Genomic DNA, 24,839 nt, shown 5'->3' on the forward strand with positions numbered 1-24,839 from the left:
CGGATCCCAAATATGACAACCCACCACCTTATCATAGGAGGTGATATAAACTGCGCTCTTTCCACTGTGTTAGATCGCAGTTCCCCCCAAAAAACGCCCAAATCCAAATCAGCAAAAGTGATACAAAGTTTCCTGGAGGCTTATGGATTGGCAGATGTTTGGCGTTTTCGAAATCCTACTACAAGAAAATACTCATTTTATTCTCCAGTACATTATACTTTTTCACGCATAGATTATTTTCTTGTAGATAAAAGGCTTCTGCCTCTTGTAATAGATTCGGACTATAAAGCCATAGTGATCTCAGACCACTCTCCACTGACTCTGTCAATCCATATCCCCAGTGCAGGGCCTAACTATCGTCCTTGGAGATTTAACTCCTCACTTCTGTCAGATGAGAAGTTTGTGAGCTTTATGAGTTCAGAGATAGAGTTTTTTTTAAATGTCAATCAAACTCCAGGTATGTCATCTTCTACAGTTTGGGAATCCTTAAAGGCATATTTAAGGGGGCAGATTATTTCTTTTTGTGCAAAACAAAATAAGGAGACCAGGGAACAATTTACAAAATTAGCAGATAAGATAAAGAAATTGGATTCAATATGCAGTGTGTCACCTACACCAACCATACTTAAACAATGCTTATTATTACAAGCGGAATATAATTTAATTTCAACGAAACAAGCAGAATATCTGGTTTTAAAATCACGCTCCTCATTTTATGAGCACGGGGAAAAACGGGTAGACTGTTGGCCAATCTGTTGCGCCAGCACTCGGCTAAACAAGCTATACCTGAAATAAAAAATGATCATGGTATCTAGTGTACTGATAATTTAACTATCAATAGCTGTTTCCTACACTATTATAAATTACTATATACTGCTCCTTCAGCTGTTGACACCTCGACATTAGAGGCCTTTTTTCAAAATTTAGGTATTCCTACAATTAGTGCAGATACAGCATTACAATTAGATGAGTCTATATCTGATACAGAAATAGCCCTAGCTGTCACGCAGGAAATGGCAGAACGATATGAATCCAAGCGCGGATAATGACTGTATCGAGATGTGGGGGGGCGTGGTCGGAGGCGTAAGCGAGGGTCGAATGCCGTGAGTCCGTCAGCGAAGCGTCAAAAACAAAACACAAAGCGAGAGCCGTAGTCAAAGGGAAAGCGCGAGGTAAAAACCGGGAAGACAAGCAGCGAGGCAAAGCGAAACCAAAAGGACGAGAGACGGGAGCCGTAAATCAAAGGGGGAAGCGTGAGTCGAAACCGGGAGAGCAAAAGGCAGGCGAACAATCAAAATCGGCAGGCAAAAAATCAAAACGAGAGAAAACAAAGCGAGGTCGTAACGTGAAAGACGATGAAAGAGAACGCGAGAGAATCGAGGTATAAATACAAAATAATCCAGCGATCTGAGCAGCGCGCAGCGCGTGCTTAAATCACTGGGATAATCAGCGGAGGAGATGAGAAACAGGTGTGTGGACGGGGCGGAAACGGGGGCGTGGGAAAGAATGCATGACAGGCTGGGGGAAAACATGGGCACGTGGGTAAGGTGACAGCGTGGAGAAAAAAAAGGAATACGAGGCAGACAGGGCATAAATCATGACAGTACCCCCACCTTTAAGAACGCCTCTGGGCGTTAGAGCGCGGAGCCTCAGGGTAACGTTTATAAAAGTCAAAAATTAACTTGGGGTCTAGGACAAACTTGGCAGGGATCCAGCTTCTCTCCTCAGGTCCATAACCCTCCCAGTCCACCAGAAACTGAATGCCTCTACCTCGGCGGCGAGCTTTCAAGAGTCGGCGGACAGTGTAGGCTTCACTGCCATCAATGATACGGGGAGGAGGTAGAGGGTGGGTGGGGGGACTTAATGGGCATGAGGCGAGACGGCGCAGCTGGGACACGTGGAATGTAGGATTAATTCGCCGCATAGTTGAGGGGAGCAAGAGTTTAACAGCGCAGGGGTTGACTATCTTGGTGATGGTGAAGGGGCCGAGGTAACGAGGGGAGAGCTTGCGGCAGGTGGTCTTTAGGGGGATATCTCTGGCAGCGAGCATGACTCTCTGTCCCACCCTGTACTTGGGAGCCTGAGAGCGTCTGCGGTCGGCCTGTGTCTTGTATCTCTTGCCGACCCGTAACAGCGTTCTCCTCGCTTGCAGCCAGGTCTTTTTGCAGCGCCTGACAAAAGCTTGGGCAGATGGGACGCTGACCTCCTCCTCCTGAGATGGGAATAGTGGCGGTTGATAGCCCAGGCAGCACTGGAAGGGAGACAGACCGGTGGATGATGAGGGTTGGGAGTTATGGGCGTACTCAACCCAAGGTAGGAAACGGCTCCAGGAGGTAACATCTCGAGCAGCCATACACCTCAGGGCAATTTCGAGGGACTGGTTCTTTCTCTCCGTCTGGCCGTTAGATTGGGGGTGGAAACCAGAGGACAAGCTGGGAGTGGCCCCAATCAGCTTACAGAACGCTTTCCAGAATCGAGAGGTGAACTGTGGGCCCCGATCTGAGACAATGTCCATAGGCAGGCCGTGGAGCTTGAACACGTGGATAATCATGAGCTCAGCAGTCTCCTTGGCGGACGGAAGTTTTGGTAGGGGGATAAAGTGAGCAGCTTTAGAGAACCGATCAACCACGGTCATGATGCAGGTGTGGCCGGCGGAGGGGGGTAGCCCAGTGACGAAGTCCAGGGCAATGTTGGACCAGGGGCGATGAGGGATGGGCAGAGGTCTGAGGAAGCCAGCTGGGGCCGTGTTGACATGCTTGGATCTTATGCAGATATTGCACGCCGAAACAAAGCTAGAGACGTCCTCCTTGAGGGTGGGCCACCAAAACCGCTGCTGGGCTAGTGCCAGGGTTCTGGCGGAGCCTGGGTGGCACGAGAGTTTAGAGCTGTGGGCCCACTCCAGGACTTGAGAGCGCAGAGCAAGGGGAACGAAGAGACAGTTAGGGGGTACGTTGCTTGGGCTTGGTTCATGAGATAGGGCTTGCTTGACACTGGTTTCGATGTCGAGCTCGGCCACGGCGAGTAGGCAGGGGGGTGGCAAAATAGTTTCACCTGTGGCAGGGTCTTGGGTGGTCGTAAATAGTCTCGAAAGGGCGTCCGGCTTGGTGTTCTTAGACCCTGGTCGGTAGGAGAGGGAAAAGTTGAACCTTGCGAAGAAGAGGGACCAACGGGCCTGGCGAGAATTGAGCCTCTTGGCGCTCCGTAGGTACTCGAGGTTCCTGTGGTCGGTCCAAACTAGGAATGGGACCTCCGTTCCCTCTAGCCAGTGTCTCCATTCCTCCAGGGCTAACTTGATGGCTAAGAGTTCACGGTCTCCGATGCCGTAATTACTTTCAGCAGGAGTTAGGCGGTGGGAGAAGAAGGAGCATGGGTGCAGTTTATTATCCAGGTTGGATCTTTGTGAGAGGATTCCTCCTACTCCAGTGCTGGAGGCGTCGACCTCCACGATGAACTGACGTGACGGGTCTGGGATGGTGAGGATCGGGGCGGAGGTGAACCGCTTCTTAAGTTCGCTGAAGGCTTTCTCAGATTCCGGGTTCCAGCAGAAATGGGTCTTAGTAGACGTGAGGGCTGTTAGAGGGGCGGCGATGGAGCTGTAGCCTCGGATAAACCGTCGATAAAAGTTAGCGAAGCCTAAGAACCTCTGAAGTTCTTGCCGTGAGGTAGGGGTGGGCCACCTAGTGACAGCTTGGACCTTAGCAGGTTCCATCTCGATGCCTTTGGGGCCGATGGTGATACCCGAGGAACGTGGTAGACGTGGTGTGAAACTCGCACTTCTCAGCCTTGATGAACAAGTTGTTCTCCAGCAGCCTCTGCAGCACCTGCCTGACGTGATGTTGGTGTTCTTCTGGGTTCTGAGAGAAGATCAGAATATCATCCAGATAGACGAATACAAAAGAATTGAGAAAATCTCTGAGAACGTCATTGATTAAGGCCTGAAAAACTCCAGGGGCATTAGTAAGTCCAAAGGGGACCACCAGATATTCATAATGTCCAGTTGGTGTGTTGAAGGCTGTTTTCCATTCATCCCCTTCCCGAATGCGGACAAGGTGATAGGCGTTGCGCAGATCGAGCTTGGTGAAGATGCTGGCCCCCTGGAGGAGTTCGAAGGCAGTAGACATTAGAGGAAGGGGGTACCGGTTCTTTATTGTGATGTCGTTGAGACCCCTATAATCAATGCACGGGCGAAGGGAACCATCTTTCTTGCCTACGAAGAAGAATCCGGCTCCTGCCGGAGAAGAAGAAGGGCGGATGATTCCTGCAGCGAGGGATTCCGTGATGTACTGATCCATGGCTTGGCGTTCTTTGGGTGACAGAGAGTAAAGACGGCCCTTGGGGGGGGTGGTGCCTGGGAGAAGGTCAATGGCGCAGTCGTATGGTCGGTGAGGGGGAAGAGAGACAGCACGAGATTTGCTAAACACGTTCCTGAGGTCATGGTATTCTGGGGGGACACGGGTGAGGTCCAGTGACTCCTCTGTGGGAACAGGGTCGAGGCATGGCGTGGTGGCGGCGCGTAAACATGACGTGGAACAAGATGGGTTCCAGGCTACGATCGAGTTCCTGACCCAATCAATGTGCGGGTTGTGTTGGGTTAACCAGGGGAGGCCTAGGACGACCGTGGCATGTGACCCCTCCATGATGAACAGCGACGTCTGTTCCAAGTGGTTGCCGGAGACCCTTAGACCAATGAGAGGGGTTCTGTGGGTGATAGATGGGAGCGAACTCCCGTCGAGGGCCTGGACCTTGAGATGGTTTTCCAAGGGCAGCGCGGGAATACCCAGGGTTTTGGCTGAAGCTGCATTCAGCAGGTTACGATCTGAACCTGAGTCAACCAGGGCCTGCACAAGGTGGGTCTGTCGCTCATGGATGAGAAGGATGGGAAGCAAGTGACGTTGCTCTGGGAGTCTCCTTGGAGTCCCGCCCTCTAGTGCTCCCAGCTGAACTAGAGGGCGCCCCCTTTTGCTGGACAGTTCCTGAGTAGGTGTCCTGGTTTCCCACAGTAAAAGCAGGCCCCTTCCACTCGGCGGCGGAGACGCTCTTCTTGGGTGATGCGGGTTCTGCCCAGTTGCATGGGTTCCTCCTGGGGTTCAACTCGTAAAGGTGGAGGTCGCGGCAGAGTCCTGGGTGGAGAAAACCGAACCGGCCTACGAAGACGGAGGCGTGCATCTACTCGGCCGGCCAGATCCATAAGCTCTTGGAGAGACGAGGGGAGCTCTCGTGATATTAGCTCATCTTGGAGCTTCTCTGTCAGCCCCTCCATAAATACGTCACATAGCGCTCGGTTGTTCCAGCCGCTGGAGAGGGCCAGGGTCTGGAACTCAATGGCATAATCATAGGCCGAGCGCGAGCCTTGGCGGAGTTTCAGCAGTCTTCGGCCTGCCTCTCTGCCGTGGCATGAGCGGTCGAACACTCTCTTCATTTCTCTGGCGAAGTCCTCGTAATTGGAGCAGCAGGGGTCGTGGGCATCCCAAAGCGCGGTGCTCCATTCCCGGGCACGTCCTGACAGGAGCGTGATGACGTAGGCCACCTTGGATCGTTCGGTTGAGAAGGCGGAGGCTTGGAGTTCGAAGATCAGGGAACACTGAGATAGAAAGGAGCGGCAGGTGCCTGGATCTCCCTCGTAGGTGGGCGGGGCGGGGAGGCGTGGCTCCTGCTGCACGTGGGGGTTGGCTCCTTGCGGTAGGGAGAGTTGGAGCCTCTGGAGCTGGGACGTGACGTCAGCGAGAGTCTGTTTTGTGCTGAGCAGTTCCTGTTGATGAGTTCCAAGCAAAGCACCTTGACTCTCCAATGCCGCTCTCATACGGTCAGAAGCCGCTGGATCCATAGCTGGCTGGATTATTCTGTCACGCAGGAAATGGCAGAACGATATGAATCCAAGCGCGGATAATGACTGTATCGAGATGTGGGGGGGCGTGGTCGGAGGCGTAAGCGAGGGTCGAATGCCGTGAGTCCGTCAGCGAAGCGTCAAAAACAAAACACAAAGCGAGAGCCGTAGTCAAAGGGAAAGCGCGAGGTAAAAACCGGGAAGACAAGCAGCGAGGCAAAGCGAAACCAAAAGGACGAGAGACGGGAGCCGTAAATCAAAGGGGGAAGCGTGAGTCGAAACCGGGAGAGCAAAAGGCAGGCGAACAATCAAAATCGGCAGGCAAAAAATCAAAACGAGAGAAAACAAAGCGAGGTCGTAACGTGAAAGACGATGAAAGAGAACGCGAGAGAATCGAGGTATAAACACACAATAATCCAGCGATCTGAGCAGCGCGCAGCGCGTGCTTAAATCACTGGGATAATCAGCGGAGGAGATGAGAAACAGGTGTGTGGACGGGGCGGAAACGGGGGCGTGGGAAAGAATGCATGACAGGCTGGGGGAAAACATGGGCACGTGGGTAAGGTGACAGCGTGGAGAAAAAAAAGGAATACGAGGCAGACAGGGCATAAATCATGACACTAGCAATCCAAAGTATGCAATCTGGTAAATCACCTGGACCAGACGGATATCCTTCAGAATTTTTTAAAACCTTTTCCAATCAGCTCTCTCCTCTGTTGGCGTCAGTTTTCTGAGAAAGCTTTTCTTCTGGTTCAATACCTCCAACTATGCGGCAAGCAGTTATATCCTTAATTTTAAAGAAAGAAAAGAATCCTCTTGACTGTAGTTCATATCGTCCAATTTCATTGTTGAACACAGATACGAAAATCTTAGCAAAAGTTTTGGCCCGCCGTCTGGAGAAAGTTATGCATTGTGTTATTTCACCTGATCAAACAGGCTTCATAAAAAACAGATATTCTTTTTTTAATATTAGGCGCCTGTTCAATGTTATCTATAACCCATCTCTATCTGACACTTTGGAAACAATTATTTCCCTAGACGCGGAAAAAGCATTTGATCGAGTGAATTGGGATTTTCTTTTTTACACTCTTGGTAAATTTGGTTTCGGCCCTAAATTTATATCATGGATAAAAGTGCTATACTCATCCCCACTGGCTGCCGTTCGGACAAATAACAACTTATCCCCTTTCTTTGAGCTTCAGCGTGGTACTAGACAGGGGTGTCCTTTGTCACCTCTTCTCTTTGCTGTGGCTATTGAACCATTGGCTATCGCATTAAGGGAAAATGCCAATATTAAAGGTATCTCTCGTGGGGGAGTGGAACACAAAGTTTCCCTGTATGCTGACGATATGCTGCTTTTCATATCCGATCCTACCCATAGCCTACCAAAACTCGTGGATTTACTGAAAGACTTTGGTGAAATATCTGGCTACAAGGTTAATCTACAAAAAAGTGAAATGATGCCAATTAAAAACAATATAGCACAGTTTCCTGATTCAACCCCCTTTAAGATTAGTCCCAGAAAAATCAAATATCTAGGAGTTTGGGTAACACACAACCATGCAGATCTATACAAGGCGAATTATCAGGTTCTACTTTCCAAAACAAAATTAGACCTTGAAAGATGGGACTTGCTACCTCTCTCTTTGGGCGGAAGAATAAACACAATTAAAATGAATCTGTTTCCAAAATTCCTGTACCTATTTCAGTGTCTTCCAATCTTTTTAACAAAATCTTTTTTCAATAACTTAAGTAGTCAGATTTCTACTTTTATTTGGAATAAAAAACAACCACGTATTAAACAAAGTATCCTACAGAGGCCCCGTGAATCGGGAGGAATGGCACTTCCAAACTTTCTTTATTATTACTGGGCTGCTAATGTACACAAAAACAACCCACATCTTCTTTTACCTTAAACCCACTAGTTATACACTCAGTTAAAATTTGGAATCAGTTACGGCGTCATTTTAAGCTTACTGATCTGTCCTTGATAGCATTAGCATTAAATGGACATTGTATGTTTGTTCCGTCTTACACGGATAATGCTTTTGGGGTTTGGTTTAAGTGTGGTATTGTGTCATTATACGATCTTTACATTAACAATATCTTTGGCTCATTTGAACAACTTGTACAAAAGTTTAACATTCCCAGGACACATTTTTATAGATATCTACAGCTGAGGAATTTCATTCTCTGTAACTCTGACTCTTTCCCTTTATCTCCTTCTCCATCCCTTTTAGATTCTGTTTAAAGCTGTAAACCAGATGCCAAACAGATGATTAGTGCTGTATACAAGTTATTAAACACAAGTAACTCAGCCACATTAGATACACTTAAAAGCAAATGGGAAAATGATATAAAAGAACAAATTTCAGATAAACTGTGGCAAAAGATAATACATAGAATTTACTCATCATCAGTTTGCCTCAAACATACAGTCATTCAGTTTAAAATTGTTCACCGGCTTCACTGGTCCAAGGTAAAACTGGCAAGGATTAGAGAGGACTTTGATCCCACATGTGACCGATGTAAGCAGGAACCAGCTACGCTACTACATATGTTCTGGACATGCCCAAAGCTATACAATTTTTGGAGTTTTATTTTTGATACCTTGTCAAAAATATGCCAAATACCATTAAAACCATCCCCATTTATTGCACTTTTTGGTGTTGACTCAAGTGGTGTCCGCTTGAATGACGCCAAGGCCAATATGATTGCCTTTAGCTCCTTTCTCGCTAGGAGACTGATCCTGTTTAGATGGAAGGAGTCGTCGCCACCAGTCGGTACTCACTGGATTAAAGAGGTCTTGTATTTTCTTCATCTAGAAAAGATTCGCTATTCTATAAAGGGATCCACTCAGAAATTTTATGATACCTGGCAACCATTTATAAGCCATTTTGAAAATATAGATGCAAATCAATTAGATCTGTAATAATATATTGCTTTTTTAGTCTTTGTTTCTAATACTTTCCTTCTCTTCCATTTCTGTTTGATGTGCAATTTATTTCATTTTTTTTTTTCCCCTTTTTTCTGCTGGCTGGCTATTTTTTTTTTTTTGTGGGGTGGGGGGTGGGGTACAGTTAGGAAAAAAATAGTGTACAATGTATGTATGTATATGTAACTTGTTAATATTTTCAATAAAAAAGACTTTAATCAAAAAAAAAAAAAAAATCCCCGAGCATAATTCGTTCCGGAAGTGGGCTTGTATTCCAAAACACTCATAAACCAAATTAAATTTTCCCATAAGAAAATTTATGATTATGATTTTATTAAATATTAAATAAAAAATTTTTGTTCTACAGCCCGAAAAAAAATAAATACATAAAAATAATTAATACAAAATATGTATTAAAAAGTCAAAAATAAAACAAATTAACCTGCACTTTACCTTTCAAAAAAGTAAAAAATAAATCCCGGCAGATAAGTGTTTCCGTTTGTGCACGCAGGATCTGTGTATGTGAGTGAGACTAGAGTAAGTGGAGACTCTTGCTTTCAGCCCCTCCTGTCTCCCCCTTCTCATCTTACACATTAAAATTTTCTCCTCTCGTTTAAAAACACACACACATTAACGGAAAGATTGTTGTTCTCTTGTAAATTATTAAAGCTTCTCCGCTTTATTTTAATGTTGCTCGCGACAGCGTAACAGCCCGTTAATTCATGCTCGTGTGATGATGAGATGGACAAACTGGTTGATGCATGCCCGTTCTTTTATTTGCTACATTGTCAGGTTATAGTACAAACTTTCGGGTGGATCTGCACCTAAATCCAACAAAAAAAACTACTGAAGAACAAAACTCAGGCTTTATATCCTAGCTTACATCTTGCATTCGCGTTCACACACACCGGACTGCATTATCCACAATGCATCTCCCGCACTGGACTACACTTCCATAAACAGCGGTCATAAATCAACGTCTCTCTCCCGCTACACTGTTTTATTGAAAAATTTATTAATGAGGAAGAAAATAGATTTTTAACCTCTGTATTGAGAATTTCTTTTGCTTTACTCGCGCACACACACGTGTTATAAGAAACAGTACACGCGTTGTACACACGCGCTTCCAAACACAAAATAAAATGTTTTACACACACACGGGGTCACAGTGTTATAGTAAACAGAACACGCGTGCACAGATGTTGATTATACCAGTAAGAGATGAGCACTAAGACCCAGCAGGAAAGACAATTCCAAAGCACAAGAGAGAAAATACCGTTGGCTCAGTTGTGATCACGTGACGCTCTGGGTCAAAACAAGAAGCGCATGCGTGAAACAAGATAGTCGGTGCTCGTAAACCAAGACAATGCTTGTTTTTCAAGTCAAAATATATTAAAAATCTTTGCTCGTCTTGCAGAACACTCGTGAACTGCATTACTTGTAATTCGAGGTTCTACTGTGCTTAAAATGCAACCTTTTTAACTCTGGCTGCTGGGGCGCCGAACCTTGCCATCTAGTTGGCCGAGTTCTTCTCGGTTCACCGCATGGACAGGACATGGGACTCAAAGGGAGGTGGCGTGTGCTTAATGTTGAACAACAGCTGGTGCAACAGCACGAGCATTGTTCCTCTTACACGCTCCTGCACACCCAACCTGAAACTACTGACCATCATGTGTTGTCCTTTTTATCTATCTCGGGAGTTTAGATTGGTCATAATCAGCGCCGTTTATAGCCCGCCTCAAGCGGACACGAACACTGCCCTATGCGAGTGGCATGAGGCACTCACACAGCACCAAACACAGCACCGGGATGCTCTAAACACCAAACTTTAATCAGCATATCATAACAGTCAAGGACGGCTACAATGCACAATCTCGTCCACCTTTGGGAAATCCGACCATGCCGCCATCTTTCTCATGCCAAAATACAAACAAAGGCTCAAAAAGGAAGTTCCAGTTTAAAGGGAGGTCGCGCGCTGGACGCACCAATCGGTGGCCGCGTTACAGGACGCACTAGATGACGCAGACTGGGACATGTTCCGAAACAGCTCCTATGATGTCAGCGTGTTTACGGAAGCGGTTGTGGGATTCATCGGAAAACTAGCGGATAATACCGTCCTGAAAACAACCGTGGGTGAATAAAACCATCTGCGACACACTGAGATCTCGCCTACAACGCGGGACTTGCGTCAGGGGACATGGAACTGTACAAGGCTGCGTCATATAACGCCCAGAAGGCGGTAAAAGAGGCGAAGCAGCGCTATGGGAGGAAACTCGAGTCACAGCTCCAACAAACTGACTCTAGGAGCCTGTGGCAAGGACTAAGGATAATTACGGACTATAAAACACTGCGACTCTGGCAGACGAGCTAAACACTTTCTATTCTAATGCTAGTTGCGCTAACGGCTGCAGACAGGAAGACACTGCCAGCACCCGAAGCGTGCTCATCATCACCGACCATGCTGTAAAGAGAGCCTTCAAGAGAGTGAACACCAGGAAAGCAGCACAACCAGATGGCATCTTAGGTCGTATTTTTAGAGCCTGCGCAGACCAGCTAGCACCTGTGTTCACAGAGATATTCAACCTCTCTTTATCTCAGTAGGTGATTCACACATGCTTTAAAGAGTCAGTCATTATTTTATTTGTATGTGACAAATAAAATTTGAATTTGAATTTGAATTCCAACCAACTAACCCTGGCCTCCAAACAACTGCTCCTTTGATCTGCTGGTTACAGTGGGGCGCCGACTGCTGATCAGTGTAAAATAGCTTGCCCCAAATGTAGTATGAATGTCTGCAACAAACACTAACCATTAAAATGTTAAGAATTTAATTAAACACGGATATGTAAATTAGATTTTTCTATTGGATTTTTTTATTATATATAAACTCATCCTAGTGTGCTTTTACTATGCTAAAGTACCATTTAAAGCTATTTATTCATTTATCCTTTATTTGCTTACTTACTTACTAACTAGCGAATGCTTTAGTAAAGGGCTCTAAAACAATGGCCATTGTTTATGAACAATATATAATGAAATATATATATATATATATTTATATATTCGTGTTTAATTAAATTCTTAAATCATCATGTTTACCCATGGGTTTACTGCATAAACACCGGAACAAAAGGTCTGGGGAGGAAACAAAGACATTTCATTTTTCGTTTTTTTGCATTGAGTTCAATCATGCAGCACTTGTAGTATTCATAGCAAAAGCAATCCAACAGTGTGATTAAAGTACCTGAAATAACAGAATTTAGACCCAGCATAAACAACCCAATGGTGTGTTTACAGCATTTTTAGTGTACTACTACAGTACTAATAAATGGAAAAGCCGGTCAAAGCCCAGGAATTCTGCATGCTGTCGCGTTGTATTCAGTGAGTAGCAAAATTTTTTGTGTTTGTTGAATTTCATGTCTGTAGTTTTATTAATAAATCTGCTTATATCTGCGCACACTTTTATCAGCCTTTTGATCAAAAAGCTGCACGTGCAACTCACTTTTACTTCGCAAAAGGCAGTGTTAATTGTTTAGTGTATATTTAAAGCACAAACAAAATAAAAATATTATTTTAGGCTAACATATCATACATTTTTGTATTCTTTGTTGTACTTCGTCTTTTTGCACAGCCGCGGGTACGTTACAATAATAATAATAATTTGACTGAATGGAGAAAGCTCAGTCAAGGAAGTATTATCATTAAAGAAGATAAGGAAATGAAAAATAAATACATATCAGTATTTACAGTTTGAGCTTGACACGTTCATGAGCTCTGTCGCTTGCTGTCAATGGGCGCCTAAGAGAGATAACACATTTCGGCTTCAGTAGACACACAATACTTTAGACTAAAACATGACTGCCCCCTACAGGTAATGGAAGATATTTTCACAGCTTGTTGCGGGATCCCTTTTCTCGAAACGTGCATTCTTAATGGCCAAATCTTTATGTTATTTGTTTAATTTAAAAAGTTTGTAAAAACACTTAAAAACGAGAGAGAAACCATCAAAATCTTCATTCGCACTCCCAGGGTTAGGAAGTGAGTGATGTCATGGTTGCATCGGCGCACGCACACTGCGCGCAACCGGGGAACCCTCGGGACACTGAAATTCCCAGAACACCGGCCCTGAGGTCTTCCTGGTTGTTCAGCTAGATGCATAAATAAGCTTCAGCTAGTCCAGAATGCAGCAGCGAGAGTCCTCACCAGAACCAGAAGATATGAGCACATCACCCCTATCTTATCTTCACTCCATTGGCTCCCTGTGAAATTTCGCATTGATTTTAAAATACTACTCTTGACATATAAAGCATTAAATGGTCTCGCGCCGCAGTACCTGAGCGAACTGCTAGTGTCTTACGATCCGCCACGCCTACTTCGATCAAAGGATGCAGGCTGCTTGTCAGTACCGCGTATTATGAAAAATACAGCTGGGGGCAGAGCTTTTTCTTACAAAGCCCCAAAGTTATGGAATAGTCTTCCAAATAGTGTTCGGGCCTCGGACACAGTCTCAGTGTTTAAGTCCAGGCTAAAAACCTATTTATTTAGCCAAGCATTTTTATAAATAGATTTGCCATAGGTAAAGGAGCAGATCTGGGGGACTCATGGACGTAGAGTATTATGGTGAACTGGTATGTTTGGATGCTGTCTTCCTCACTCTCATTGATCACTCAGGTTTGCTGACGGTGAGGTGATTGTTTGCTTTACATGTCAGGAAGCCCTCATGTTTGTGTTTCCTTCTGGCTCTCCCTTTTAGTTATGCTGTCTTAGTTAGTCCTGCCGGAGTCTCTGCTTGCACTCTACAGTTAATATACATTCACATTATACATTGTGTGACTGTGACCATACCTAACTGCCATCTCTCCTCTTCTTCTCTTTCCCCCCCTCTTTCTTTTTCCTCTCTCCTCCTGTCTCCCCCTTTCACTCTTTCTCTCTCTCTCTCTGTCGAGCTACACATGTCGTTCCTGAGCTGCCAGTGATCCAGACTTCCTCTGCCCTCTGAACCTGTCTGACCCATCCTGGTGCCCCGCTTCTGGCTGAAGATCTCGTCACATGGATGCCCCGTGTGTCTCTCTGGGATGCGTCTGGTGTCTGGGAATGATTCTCTCTACCTAGAAAATGGTTCTGGCCTTGACTGGTGTTGGCAACTGTTTCTCTGGGGACTTGACAGCTCGATAGTTCATGACTGGAACTTCTTACAAGTCTACCTGGGTCTTCAATAACTACCTGGACTCCATATTAACATCAATTAACATCAGCTATTATAGCTGAACTGCCTCCCACCCTACACACTGTATAAATGCAGATCATTTACTGCTTTCTGTTTCACCCAAATGAGGATGGGTTCCCTGTTGAGTCTGGTTCCTCTCAAGGTTTCTTCCTATTATCATCTCAGGGAGTTTTTCCTTGCCACTGTCGCCCTCGGCTTGCTCACCAGGGACAAACTGACCATTTTGATTCATACAAATTCACATTTCATACAAACTTAAATAATTCTTTTGACTGTGTAAAGCTGCTTTGCGGCAATGAAAATTGCTAAAAGCGCTATACAAATAAAATTGAATTGAATTGAATTGAATTCCTCCTTCTGTGTTAATTTATTAATTAATTAATTAATTTATTGTTTGGATGATATTTAGATTTAAATTATCTTAACTAAAAAGGGGCAAACAGGTAGTTACAATTTTAACCCAGCCCTGTGCACCACCAAGTCTTTCAAAACAAAAAGTCTGTTTTCATTTACTACATGATTGTTGAAGTGCTACTTCCCAGTAAGAAATACCCTTATTCGTGCTACAGCGGGAAAATTTCTTTACTCTAGTACTAGTTCTTTACTGTAGATAGATCTAAGATTAAAATTAGATTATTTGTCACATGGACCTTACATCACTGTGAATTTTTTTTCCCCTGCATATCCCAGTTAGGGAACTGGGGTCAAAGCAAAAGGTCAGCCAGGGTACGAGGCCACCGGAGCAGATAGGGTTAAAGGCCTTGCTCATGGGCTCAACAGTGCAGCTTGGCATTGCTGGGGCTTGAACCTCCGACCCTCCGATCAGCAATACAGATCCCTAACCATTTGGGGCACCACTGCCCCAGCTAAGTTTTAAAATGTTATATAACTCCTTACAATTTAAAACCACTGAAACAAATCTATAGTCTCCGTACTCTGAATACAACTCCTTTTCCAATGATACAGCACAGAATGAAACCAGATAACAGCCTTTACGTCTACACCTAAGCCTTCTAACCCAAACACACAAACAGACATTGCCCTCAAGTCAAGCTTAGATGTACTGTTTTATCAACAAACATCATTAAAAGCAGTCATTAAGTTTGCCAAGCATAGTCTCATGTCTGTGTTTCCTTCTGGTTCTCCTTTTTAGTTTAGCTGTCATAGGTAGTCCTGCCTGCATAGGGAGTCCCTGCATGCATTCTACACTATATACAGTCATCTTATACATTACGTGACTGTAACCATACCTAACTGTTATCTCTCCTTCTCTTCTGCTCTCTCCTCTTCTCTCTTTTTTCCTCTCTCTCTCTCTGTTGAGCTACACATGTCACTTCTAAGCTAGTGATCCAGACTCCTAAAACATTTTATTCGATAACGAAATGTTATTAGATAACATGACTAAAAATGGACCCATTCCAGAAGGCTCTGACCCCTGCAGCATATCAGTCTGTAGATCTGTTTAGTCAGTTCTGTCATGACTCACAGCCTGTCTGCCCCAGTTTTTTCCTGCACTGTCACTTTCCCCATGTGCTCATGTTTTCCCCTCCTTTTCATGTGCCCTTTTCCATGCCCCGTCTGCACACTGGTTAGGGTTATGGGGTTAACCCCAACCCATTCCCCACTGATTACTCCAGCACTTAAGCATGAGCTGCGCACTACTCCAGCGCAGGATTATTGTGTACCTTTTTTGCCTCAGTTCTCTCACGGTTTGTTTCATAGTTTTCACGGTGCCAAGTTCGTTTTGTTCCCTTTCAAAGGCTACACTCGATGCTGCGTGAAAATGCGTGAAGAAACACATCTTTCTGTGTTTCCGGTTGTGAAACATGTGTGTATCAAACACGCAAAATTTTGGCATATATAACCTCGGTCTGGTGACGTCATCTAATGAAGCACACCTGCAGGTTATAAATAGGAGTAAACCGGAAACATTCCTCAGATCTTTTTGTCTTCAGGATTGCATTGTGATTGCGTGTGATGTGTGCAAGCGAATTTAAAAGTATTTACTCACCGATATGGTGGAGTTTGTTAGGAGATCCGAGTTTCAAGCGAGATGTGTCTCTCCATGTGATAAATCCATCCCAGAGGGGCAATCACCACATTTACTGTTTTGATTAAAGTGCTTTGCGTGCGGCTCGCATTCTTTACAGAGAAGCTACGGGCTGCAGCGCATTCCTGGGGCTTAAAACGATGGGCATCCGGCAGAGCTGCGAGAGACAGATTCTCCTCCTTTTTTTCGCATTCTCATCAGATTGGGAAATTCCTCCATCCGCTTTTTAAACCTTGTGAAATGGGCAGAATAGACATTTTCTCTTGCTTCCGTGGAGATGGAAATAGCCTCCAAGCACTCAAAAAAATTAGACGCCAGGTTTCTGCCGGGTGGCGGAGCCTCAATGATTCTCTCTACCTTTCCTCAACAACCTCTACGACGAGTTAACACTTTCATGGAGTAAGCTTTATTCATCCCGTGTTTTCGTGCCATCGACTTATTTATTTATTTAAATATAGTTGATGTGGAAGCGCAGGGTTATATGATGAAGCCCCAGATAGAAGAGGGCTCTCTCTCTCCTGGGACATCATGCTCCCTGAAAAGCTAACACTTCCTTTCAAGCTTTTCCCTGGAGGGAAAAGCTTTTCAGGCAGCAGGTCAGGTTGGTGCTCCACTGCACATCATGACAGTTTTGCAAGCCTACCAGGCTGACCTGCTGAGAGACTTGAGCACTGGCTGGGCTCTTGAAGATAGGGCGTTCTGGAATTACGCCGGGCCACAGACTTGTCTTTTCGTGCAACAAAGCAGACGGCTCGTGCTATCGGCCGTTTTATGGCTGCGATGGTTTTCGCGAAGAGGCACTTGTGGCTGAATCTCATGGGCATCAAGGATAAGGATCATGCATTCCTCCTTGATGCCCCCATCTCGCCTTCCGGCCTGTTTGGCGATGCCGCTAACTCGGTCGCCACTAGGTTTGTGAGGCGAAGTTATATGAACAAGCCTTCAGGAAATTCCTTTCCCACCGTGCTCAAGAGTCGGGACTGTCAGCCAGCACACAACAGCTTTCACAATTCAGCCTGCGTTTAGAAGGATGTACTGTTACTACCAGCTCAACAGTAAAAGGCCTGGGCGTAATATTAGACAGTAACTTGTCTTTTGAAAATCATATTTCCAATATCACAAAAACAGCCTTTTTCCATCTTAGAAATATTGCCAAACTTAGGAGTATCCTATCCGTATCTGATGCAGAAAAGCTAGTTCATGCATTCATGACCTCTAGACTGGACTATTGTAATGCATTACTAGGTGGCTGTCCTGCATCCTCAATAAACAAGCTACAGTTAGTCCAAAATGCAGCCGCCAGGGTTCTCACTAGATCCAGAAAATATGATCATATAACACCTATATTATCATCCCTGCACTGGCTACCTGTTCAGTTTAAAATTAATTACAAAATAGTACTACTTACATACAAGGCTTTAAATGGTTTAGCTCCCACATACCTAACCAGTCTTCTGATACACTATAATCCACCACGTCCCTTCAGATCACAAAACTCCGGACTTCTGGTAATTTCCAGAATTTTAAAATCTACAAAAGGGGCCAGGGCATTTTCATATTTGGCTCCAAAACTTTGGAATAGCCTTCCAGACAGTGTTCGGGGAGCAGACACGGTTTCCCAATTTAAAAGTAGACTTAAGACGCATCTCTTTAATCTGGCATAAGCGTAACTCATCCCATAACCTCATACTCCAGTACACCTATCCTGAATGGCAACTACGCTAATTCTCTCCATCTTTTCTGTATTTTTCTACCCATCCCGTGGCATCTGGAGATTGTGCCAGCTTTTAGTAGACAAAGGCCAACCCTGCGAGGTTTCTAAGGCATCCAGAGAAGGACCAGCTCCAGCTGGATTCTGCTTTATGATGGCTGGAGCTACACATCCTGCTCCTGTGCTTCCAGTGATCCAGACCCCATCTGCCCTCTGCACCTACTGACTCCCTGTGCTGAACTGGACTTCATGTTAATCTACACAACTTCTGTTATATTGAACTTTTACCTGCACAACACACATGATGTTATTTCTATCTGTTATCACCCAGATGAGGATGGGTTCCCTGTTGAGTCTGGTTCCTCTTAAGGTTTCTTCCTATTGCCATCTCAGGGAGTTTTTCCTTGCCACCGTCGCCGTCACCCTTGGCTTGCTCATCAGAGACATTTCATTCATCATTCATTCATCTCATTATTTTCTAGACACATTTTTCTCTGCGGCGCACTTCCAAATCTTTTCTTTTCTTTTCTAAAAAAAAAAAACAATTCTTTAATTTTTTGTGATGCTGCTTTGAGACAATGACCATTGTTAAAAGCGCTATATAAATAAAATTTAATTGAATTGACTCTCGCGAGGCGTGAAGCACACATGGAGAGTGTTTTAAGCCAGGCATCCCCTCATAAAGATAGGGGTGCGGCGCTTCGCAATCCGCCTCAAAGAAGTCAGATCGGCATACTGTCTTCTTCACAAAGAAGTCCTGAAGCTTATGTGCCCAGAACCGTGGGGTGGCCCCCCAATGGGGAGAGGCACGTAGAATTTCTTTAGAGAATGAAGTGTTCTCTCTGGCACCCACAGGAGATCAGTGTTCATGCTCCGCCACCACTAGTATTTCGGGCAACACCCGTCTCCAAAAAAAATGTTAGTTCTTCTGCTTTTTCCTGCCATGTTTCAGGGTGCCGGACATCTAACTTCCCCACCCCACCCCCCCCCCCCCCCCCCCCCCCCAAATCCCCCTCTTCCCAAACCCCCCCCAATCCGCCCCGTTTAACTAAGCCGTCGAGACTTCTGCCCCTTTTGGAGAAACTCACAGCATGGAAGCTACTACCAAGTATATCTCCTTGGGTACTAAGCACTGTAGAGCGAAGCTACAGGATTCAGTACTCACATCACCCTCCGCGTTTCAACGGCGTGGTCTCCACTTCCATGAAACCGGAAAGGGCGCATCTGCTGACAGAAGTTGCTGAAAATAGGGGCCATAGAACATGTTCCCCTACCAGACAGAGAGTCAGGCTACTACAGTCTTTAATATTAAGACACTTTAAAAAGTCACTTTATGCATATTTGGACAACATATTTGAGTGTCACATGGGATTCGATCGTAAGTCGGGCACAGCTGTCTCCCGCTCGTGTCGAATCCATTCTCAACACCCTCAAGGAAATTAAGCTAGACCAGAAAGTGACTGTTCATCACTTTCAGAGATCTCTAGCTCTCATGGCAGCTGCATCCACGGTGATACCTTTGGCCCTTCTGCACATGAGAGCATTTCAGTTGTGGCTAAGAACCAGGGAATTTCACTTGAGGGCCAATCCCCAATAAGGGTTACGCGCCAGGGGCTTCGTACCCTTTCTATGTGGTTCAGACCACGGTTTCTGACTCTGGGTCCCACTTTAAAACCGTCTTGTCGTCGCAAGATGCTAACATCAAACATTTCCCTCACGGGCTGGGGTGCGGTCTTAGATGACCATCCAGCCCAAGGGAGCTGGAGAGGTCATCTTCTCGCACAGCACATCAATTGCCTCAAAATGATGGCTCTATTCCTGGCCCTAAAACACTTCCTCCAGCAGTTGAGAGGCTACCATGTCCTAGCGCGGGTGGACAACACTATGGCAGTCTCATTTATTAATCATCTGGGCGGACTGCGCTCGCACCGCTAAATAAGCTAGCACACCAGGTTCTGCTTTGGGTACAGGACAAGTTCCTGTCCTTCTGGACGATTTATATTCCTGGGCATATGAATGTGGGAGCAGTTGTGCTGTCCAGTCATCCTCTGACACACGGGAAATGGAAACCCCACCCCGAAGTAGTAAGTCAATCTGGGAGAGATTTCATGTTGCAGAGGTGGACCTCTTTGACCCGCAAGAACAGCAAATGTCCCCTTTACTACTCTCTGACTCTTCCAGTTCCCCTGGGTCTGGACGCCTTGGCCTGTACGTGGCCCAGATTACGCCTTTATGCGTTTTTCCCGATAGCTCTGCTCCCGGGAGTCTTGGCGAGGGTCCGTCCACAACGTTTGCGCCTCTTATTGATAGCACCCTGTTGGCCGACCAGAGTGTGGTTCTCGGATTTAGTATCTCTCCTCGACGGCTCACCATGGGTGATTCCAGTGAGGAGGGATCTTCTGTCTCAGACGCAGGGGACAATATCTAATCCCCAGCCCGAGCTTTGGAACCTCCACGTTTGGCACCCGAACGGAACCAACTAAGTCAAGCTGGTCTTCCAGCCAGCGTAATTGAGACTATTCTAAGTGCTAGGGCTCCCTCCACTAGAAGAGCTTATGCCCTCAAATGGAATGTATTTGAAAGTTGGTGCATGACGAAGCAGGTAGACCCAGTCCACTGCCGAACTGTTTCAGTGCTGGAGTTTCTGCAGGAAAGTTGTCCTCTGGCTTCTGCCCTAGTACTCTCAGGATGCACGTATCTGCTTTTTCAGCCTGCCACGTTCTAGATGATGGGGTTACTGTGGGAAAACACCCTTTAGTTGCCTGTTTTATTTGTGGAGCTGAACGGTTAAGGCCACCCACCAGAGCCACGGTCCCTTCGTGGGATTTATCTATCGTGCTCGAAGGTCTACTTGACACCCCTTTTGAACCACTAGAGTCAGCGCCTGTCAGGTTTCTGACCCTTAAGATGTTTTTTCTGATGGCCATTACCTTTCTGAAGAGAATTGGAGATCTGCACGCCTTGTCAGTCTTCCCATCCTGCCTAGACTTTGCCCCTGGGCTAGTCAAGGCCATTTTGCATCCTCACCCGAACTATCTTCCGAAAGTTCCATTCTCAAACATGCACCATATTGTTCTTGAAGCTTTCTGTCCTCCGCCTTTTACAGTTTCGGAGCAGGAGAGACTTCACTTACTGTGTCCAGTACGTGCTCTTCAGATTTAGTTCTGAGACCCCTCAGCCTTAATGCACACACGCTACACAACCTTGGGGTCCAGACACTTGCAGTGCGGTGGCGTTGGTATTCTCGTTCCCATAGCGTTTTCACGCAGCATCTCGTTCCCGCCTTTAAAAGGAACCGTCTCGGGTTACTTTGCTGTAACCCTGTTCCCAGAAAAGGCGGGAACGAGATGCTGCGTCCCAATGCCGCACTGCCTGTCTGACTGGATGTCCTTTCAGACAAAATTGATCTCAGGAATGTTTCCGGTGTACTCCTATTTATAACCTTTAGCCCTTTTGCTAAATCACGGGTCAGCAGAGGTTAAAGAAGGAAGCTGACCACAGGCGCTCTCCCATCATGCTCGACCACCTCCCCCAATCTCTCTTCCCATTACTTTGGGCCTTTCACCATCACCAAGATTGTTAATCCTTGCTTGTTAACACTCTTGCTCACCTCGACCATGTGGCGGATTAATCCCACGTTTCACATGTCCCAACTACACAAACTCGCCTCATGCCCATTAAGAGGCACTGAACTATGCTTCAGCCCTAGGTTACATGGATGTTTTGTTTTGTAGTTTTCACATTGCCAAGTTCGCTTTGTTTCCTTGTTTTTTCGTCTTTCGATTTGGATTGTCGCCTTGCTCTTTGATTTCCCGGGGTTAATCTTGCGCTTACCTTTTGTCTACGGCTTTCATGTTTTTCGAATTGTTGCCTCATTCTCTGATTTCTCAGTTTTGATCTTGCGCTTCCCCTTTTTGACTACAGCTTTTGTTTCACGTTTTGGATCTGGGATCACATTTTTCCTCGGTTATCAAACATCCACTTCCGCTTTTCACTACGGCTCTCATTCAGCAATTTGGCTCTGACTCCACGCTGACTGACTTCTCGGTTTTTGTTCCTCACTTCCACCTTTTAACCTCGCTCTCGTCTCATGCAGCAGTCACTTATCAGCACTTCCTCAGATTATCAGATTCCTCTCATTCTGCTTCGCCCTGTAACAAGTTCATTTGTTTAGCTAAACACAATGGCATTCCAACAAGTTCCTGAGTTTGTTACAAAATTACAGCCCCTTTTGTATAGTGACAGAATGCAGCTAGGGGAATTAGGGCATAAAATGCCAATGTGTAGTTTTATTCAGGTTTAACTATTTATAAATTATTCACTGTATCATCGTAGTTACAATAAATATAAAATGTAGTATGGTACCATGTAATATCTAATTCCTAAATAGAAAATTATATTGATACTGTAGGTGTTTTCGATCTTACATCAAACTAAAGAATTTTCTGTCATGCAGCATTCAGCCAATGAATTATATGATAGACATCGTTGCAACACTGAATAGCTTATCAAAATTTGTCTAATTAGCTGAAGTTTGTATAATGGCAAAACTCATCCATTTGTTTGATCCATGATGTCCAAAGCAAGTGAAGAGAGCAAAAAGTATATAAACAGTATGTTCCTGCTTATGTTGTTTTATTTTAAAAAAAGATTCCATGACATCTGTCAGAGTGTAAAGTAGTGTTAAGCAGCTGATTGGGACTCACCATACGGAAGCAGCTACGGACACTGGACTCCACATTACTGCCCCCAAAGGCTGCCACCTCACCAAGCTGCCGAGGGATCTGGATGGCTTCATGCAGCAGCAAGCTAAGATGCTTCTGATTCATTAGGCCATTTGAATCAGACACCTGTCTAAAAAGGTCTAACAAACAGCATGGAGGTATGTATTATCAATAACAAGTAAAGTTCTACATTTGAAAAATATTTATTATATAATTATAAAATATTTGACTATTGCATTACTCTATAATGAAAGTCCAGGTTCTCCAGGTTTGTGTGTTCATGAACAGATTTTCCAAAATTTTAGCTTTATGTTAGACATTAGTTTTTTAAATAGGCATAAAATGTTCTCCATCATATTTCAAGATCTCTAGGTATACTTAAACTTACCCTTAATAGTCCATACAAAGTGTTGTGCTAGTTACTCAGTAATACAGTAAGTTAATATAAGTGATGGAAGTAACATGTTACAGTATAAAAAAGGGACGTGTTGCCGTAATATTTTACTTTTTTTTGTAACTATTAATGTAAAGTGTTACTTTTCTATATAGTAATGTGGTAATCATAATATATTAATTTTTATAGTAAGTAGTGATGCAAATGTGTGCTACTTTTGCGTTACTTTTTCTGAGTCATGCGCCAAGAAATTGTGCATTTTCTGTAAATTTTCTGTCCGTGACTTACATTTAGCGAACAAGTGATTCATGTAGGCACAGTGATACAGCAGCCTATCAGAATGAGGAGGAATAGTTGGCATGTGATGTATTTAAATGCGAGTAACAGATGAAGCTTGTGGCTAGCTAGGACAAATGTCAGAAAAATGTCACTTTCAGTAATTTGAAAGTGGTGCTCAGGAAAAAAAATGCTACAAGAGAAAGATGATAAGCAGAGGCATATGGAGAAGGTTTCTCAAATAGTGTATAAGATGGGTATATAGCATTGCAATTAGTAAAATCAATCACACTAATAAATGCTACCTAATAAGCCACATTCATAATACATTGAATATACACTATATGGAGTCATAAATGTTGACTTTTTTATAGTTTGTGTAAAATTGTTAAGAATATTATAAAACCAGTCTGCAAGCCCCCATGGTAAAGTGGTTTGGGCTTGTCTGTTGATTGAGGTAATGTTCTGATGTTAGCCAAATAAAATAAGAAAAATGTCAAGGCATTTAGATGCCTAATTTTGAAAAAAAGTTTGCAGCTATGTTATCATATTATGACTGTAATGTTATGTATAAAAAGGATTTGCCATTTGGCCCCTGCACACCATGGCATTTGATATGAAACACTCAAACACTTTGCTTTAATTTAAAAGATTTGTATATTTTCATACACATTCCATTTTGGGGTGCTTATAAATAATGGAACAAACTGCAAGGATAAATTATTTGCAAACAATGACTGCCTAAAGTCTAGAGCCCATGAATATGAACAATTGCTTTCTTTCCGCCCTTTAGATATTTTGCTAGGCCTAATGCAGCTGTCCTAATCTGGTTTGTTGGTCTTTCTGCCTTCAGTTTTGTCTTCAGTAAAAGCATGCTTTATTGGGTTGAGCAGACAACTAACTTGCCCACTGAAGAATATTCTCAGCTCTTTGCCTTGAGTAGCTTTCACTGTATGTTTGTTTCACTGTATATATCAATCATCCCATTTTGGCAGCATTTGGCTGAATCTAAGCAGAAAGTTCAGCTCCACAGTGCAAATTTCATCCTGCTACTTTTATCAGCAATCAAGACAATTATGTCAACAAACACCAGTGCCCCTTTGCCATTGGCAGAGTATACAGTATATACAGTGGAGATCAGAAGTTTGGGCACCCCAAGTAAAAATGTGTATTAATGTGCATAGAGAAGCCAAGGAAAGATGGAAACATCCCCAAAAGCCATCAAAATGCAAAATTCTTATAATATGTCAAAAAAGTTGGATTTTATTTTAATCATTTACACTTTCAAAATAGCAAAAAAACTAATGATGGTGTCTGCAAAAGTTTGGGCATCCTGCAGAGTTAATACCTTGTACTGCCCCCTTAGGAAAGTAGTACAGCTTGTAAACGCTTTTTGTAGCCAGCCAAGTCTTTCAATTCTTGTTTGAGGTATCTTCGCCCATTTTTCCTTACAAAAGTCTTCCAGTTGTTTGAGATTTCTGGGCTGCCTGTTAAGTACTGCTCTTTTAAGCGCTTATCCATAGATTTCAATTATGTTAAGGTCAGGAGATTGTGAAGGACATGGCAAAACATTCAGTTTACGCCTCTTTATGTAATCCACCGTTGATTTTGAGGTGTGTTTCAGATCATTATCTATTTGTAAGGCACTCTTTCTTTGACTTGCACAGATGGCATCAAGTTGGCGTAAAAAAATTGCTG

General features: G+C 44.4%; 1 protein-coding gene across 1 annotated transcript in view; it reads right to left on the minus strand.

Moving 5' to 3' along the window:
* drp2 (dystrophin related protein 2) overlaps window positions 1–24,839 on the minus strand; it is a 205,699-nt gene that overhangs the window by 93,099 nt on the left and 87,761 nt on the right. The window contains exon 13 of the mRNA XM_053506582.1: window positions 22,454–22,611. Coding sequence (XP_053362557.1) covers window positions 22,454–22,611 — 158 coding nt within the window. The remainder of the gene's footprint in view (window positions 1–22,453; window positions 22,612–24,839) is intronic.

This window comes from Clarias gariepinus, chromosome 10 (assembly GCF_024256425.1).
Source record: "Clarias gariepinus isolate MV-2021 ecotype Netherlands chromosome 10, CGAR_prim_01v2, whole genome shotgun sequence".
In the NCBI taxonomy this organism is placed as follows: Eukaryota; Metazoa; Chordata; class Actinopteri; order Siluriformes; family Clariidae; genus Clarias; species Clarias gariepinus.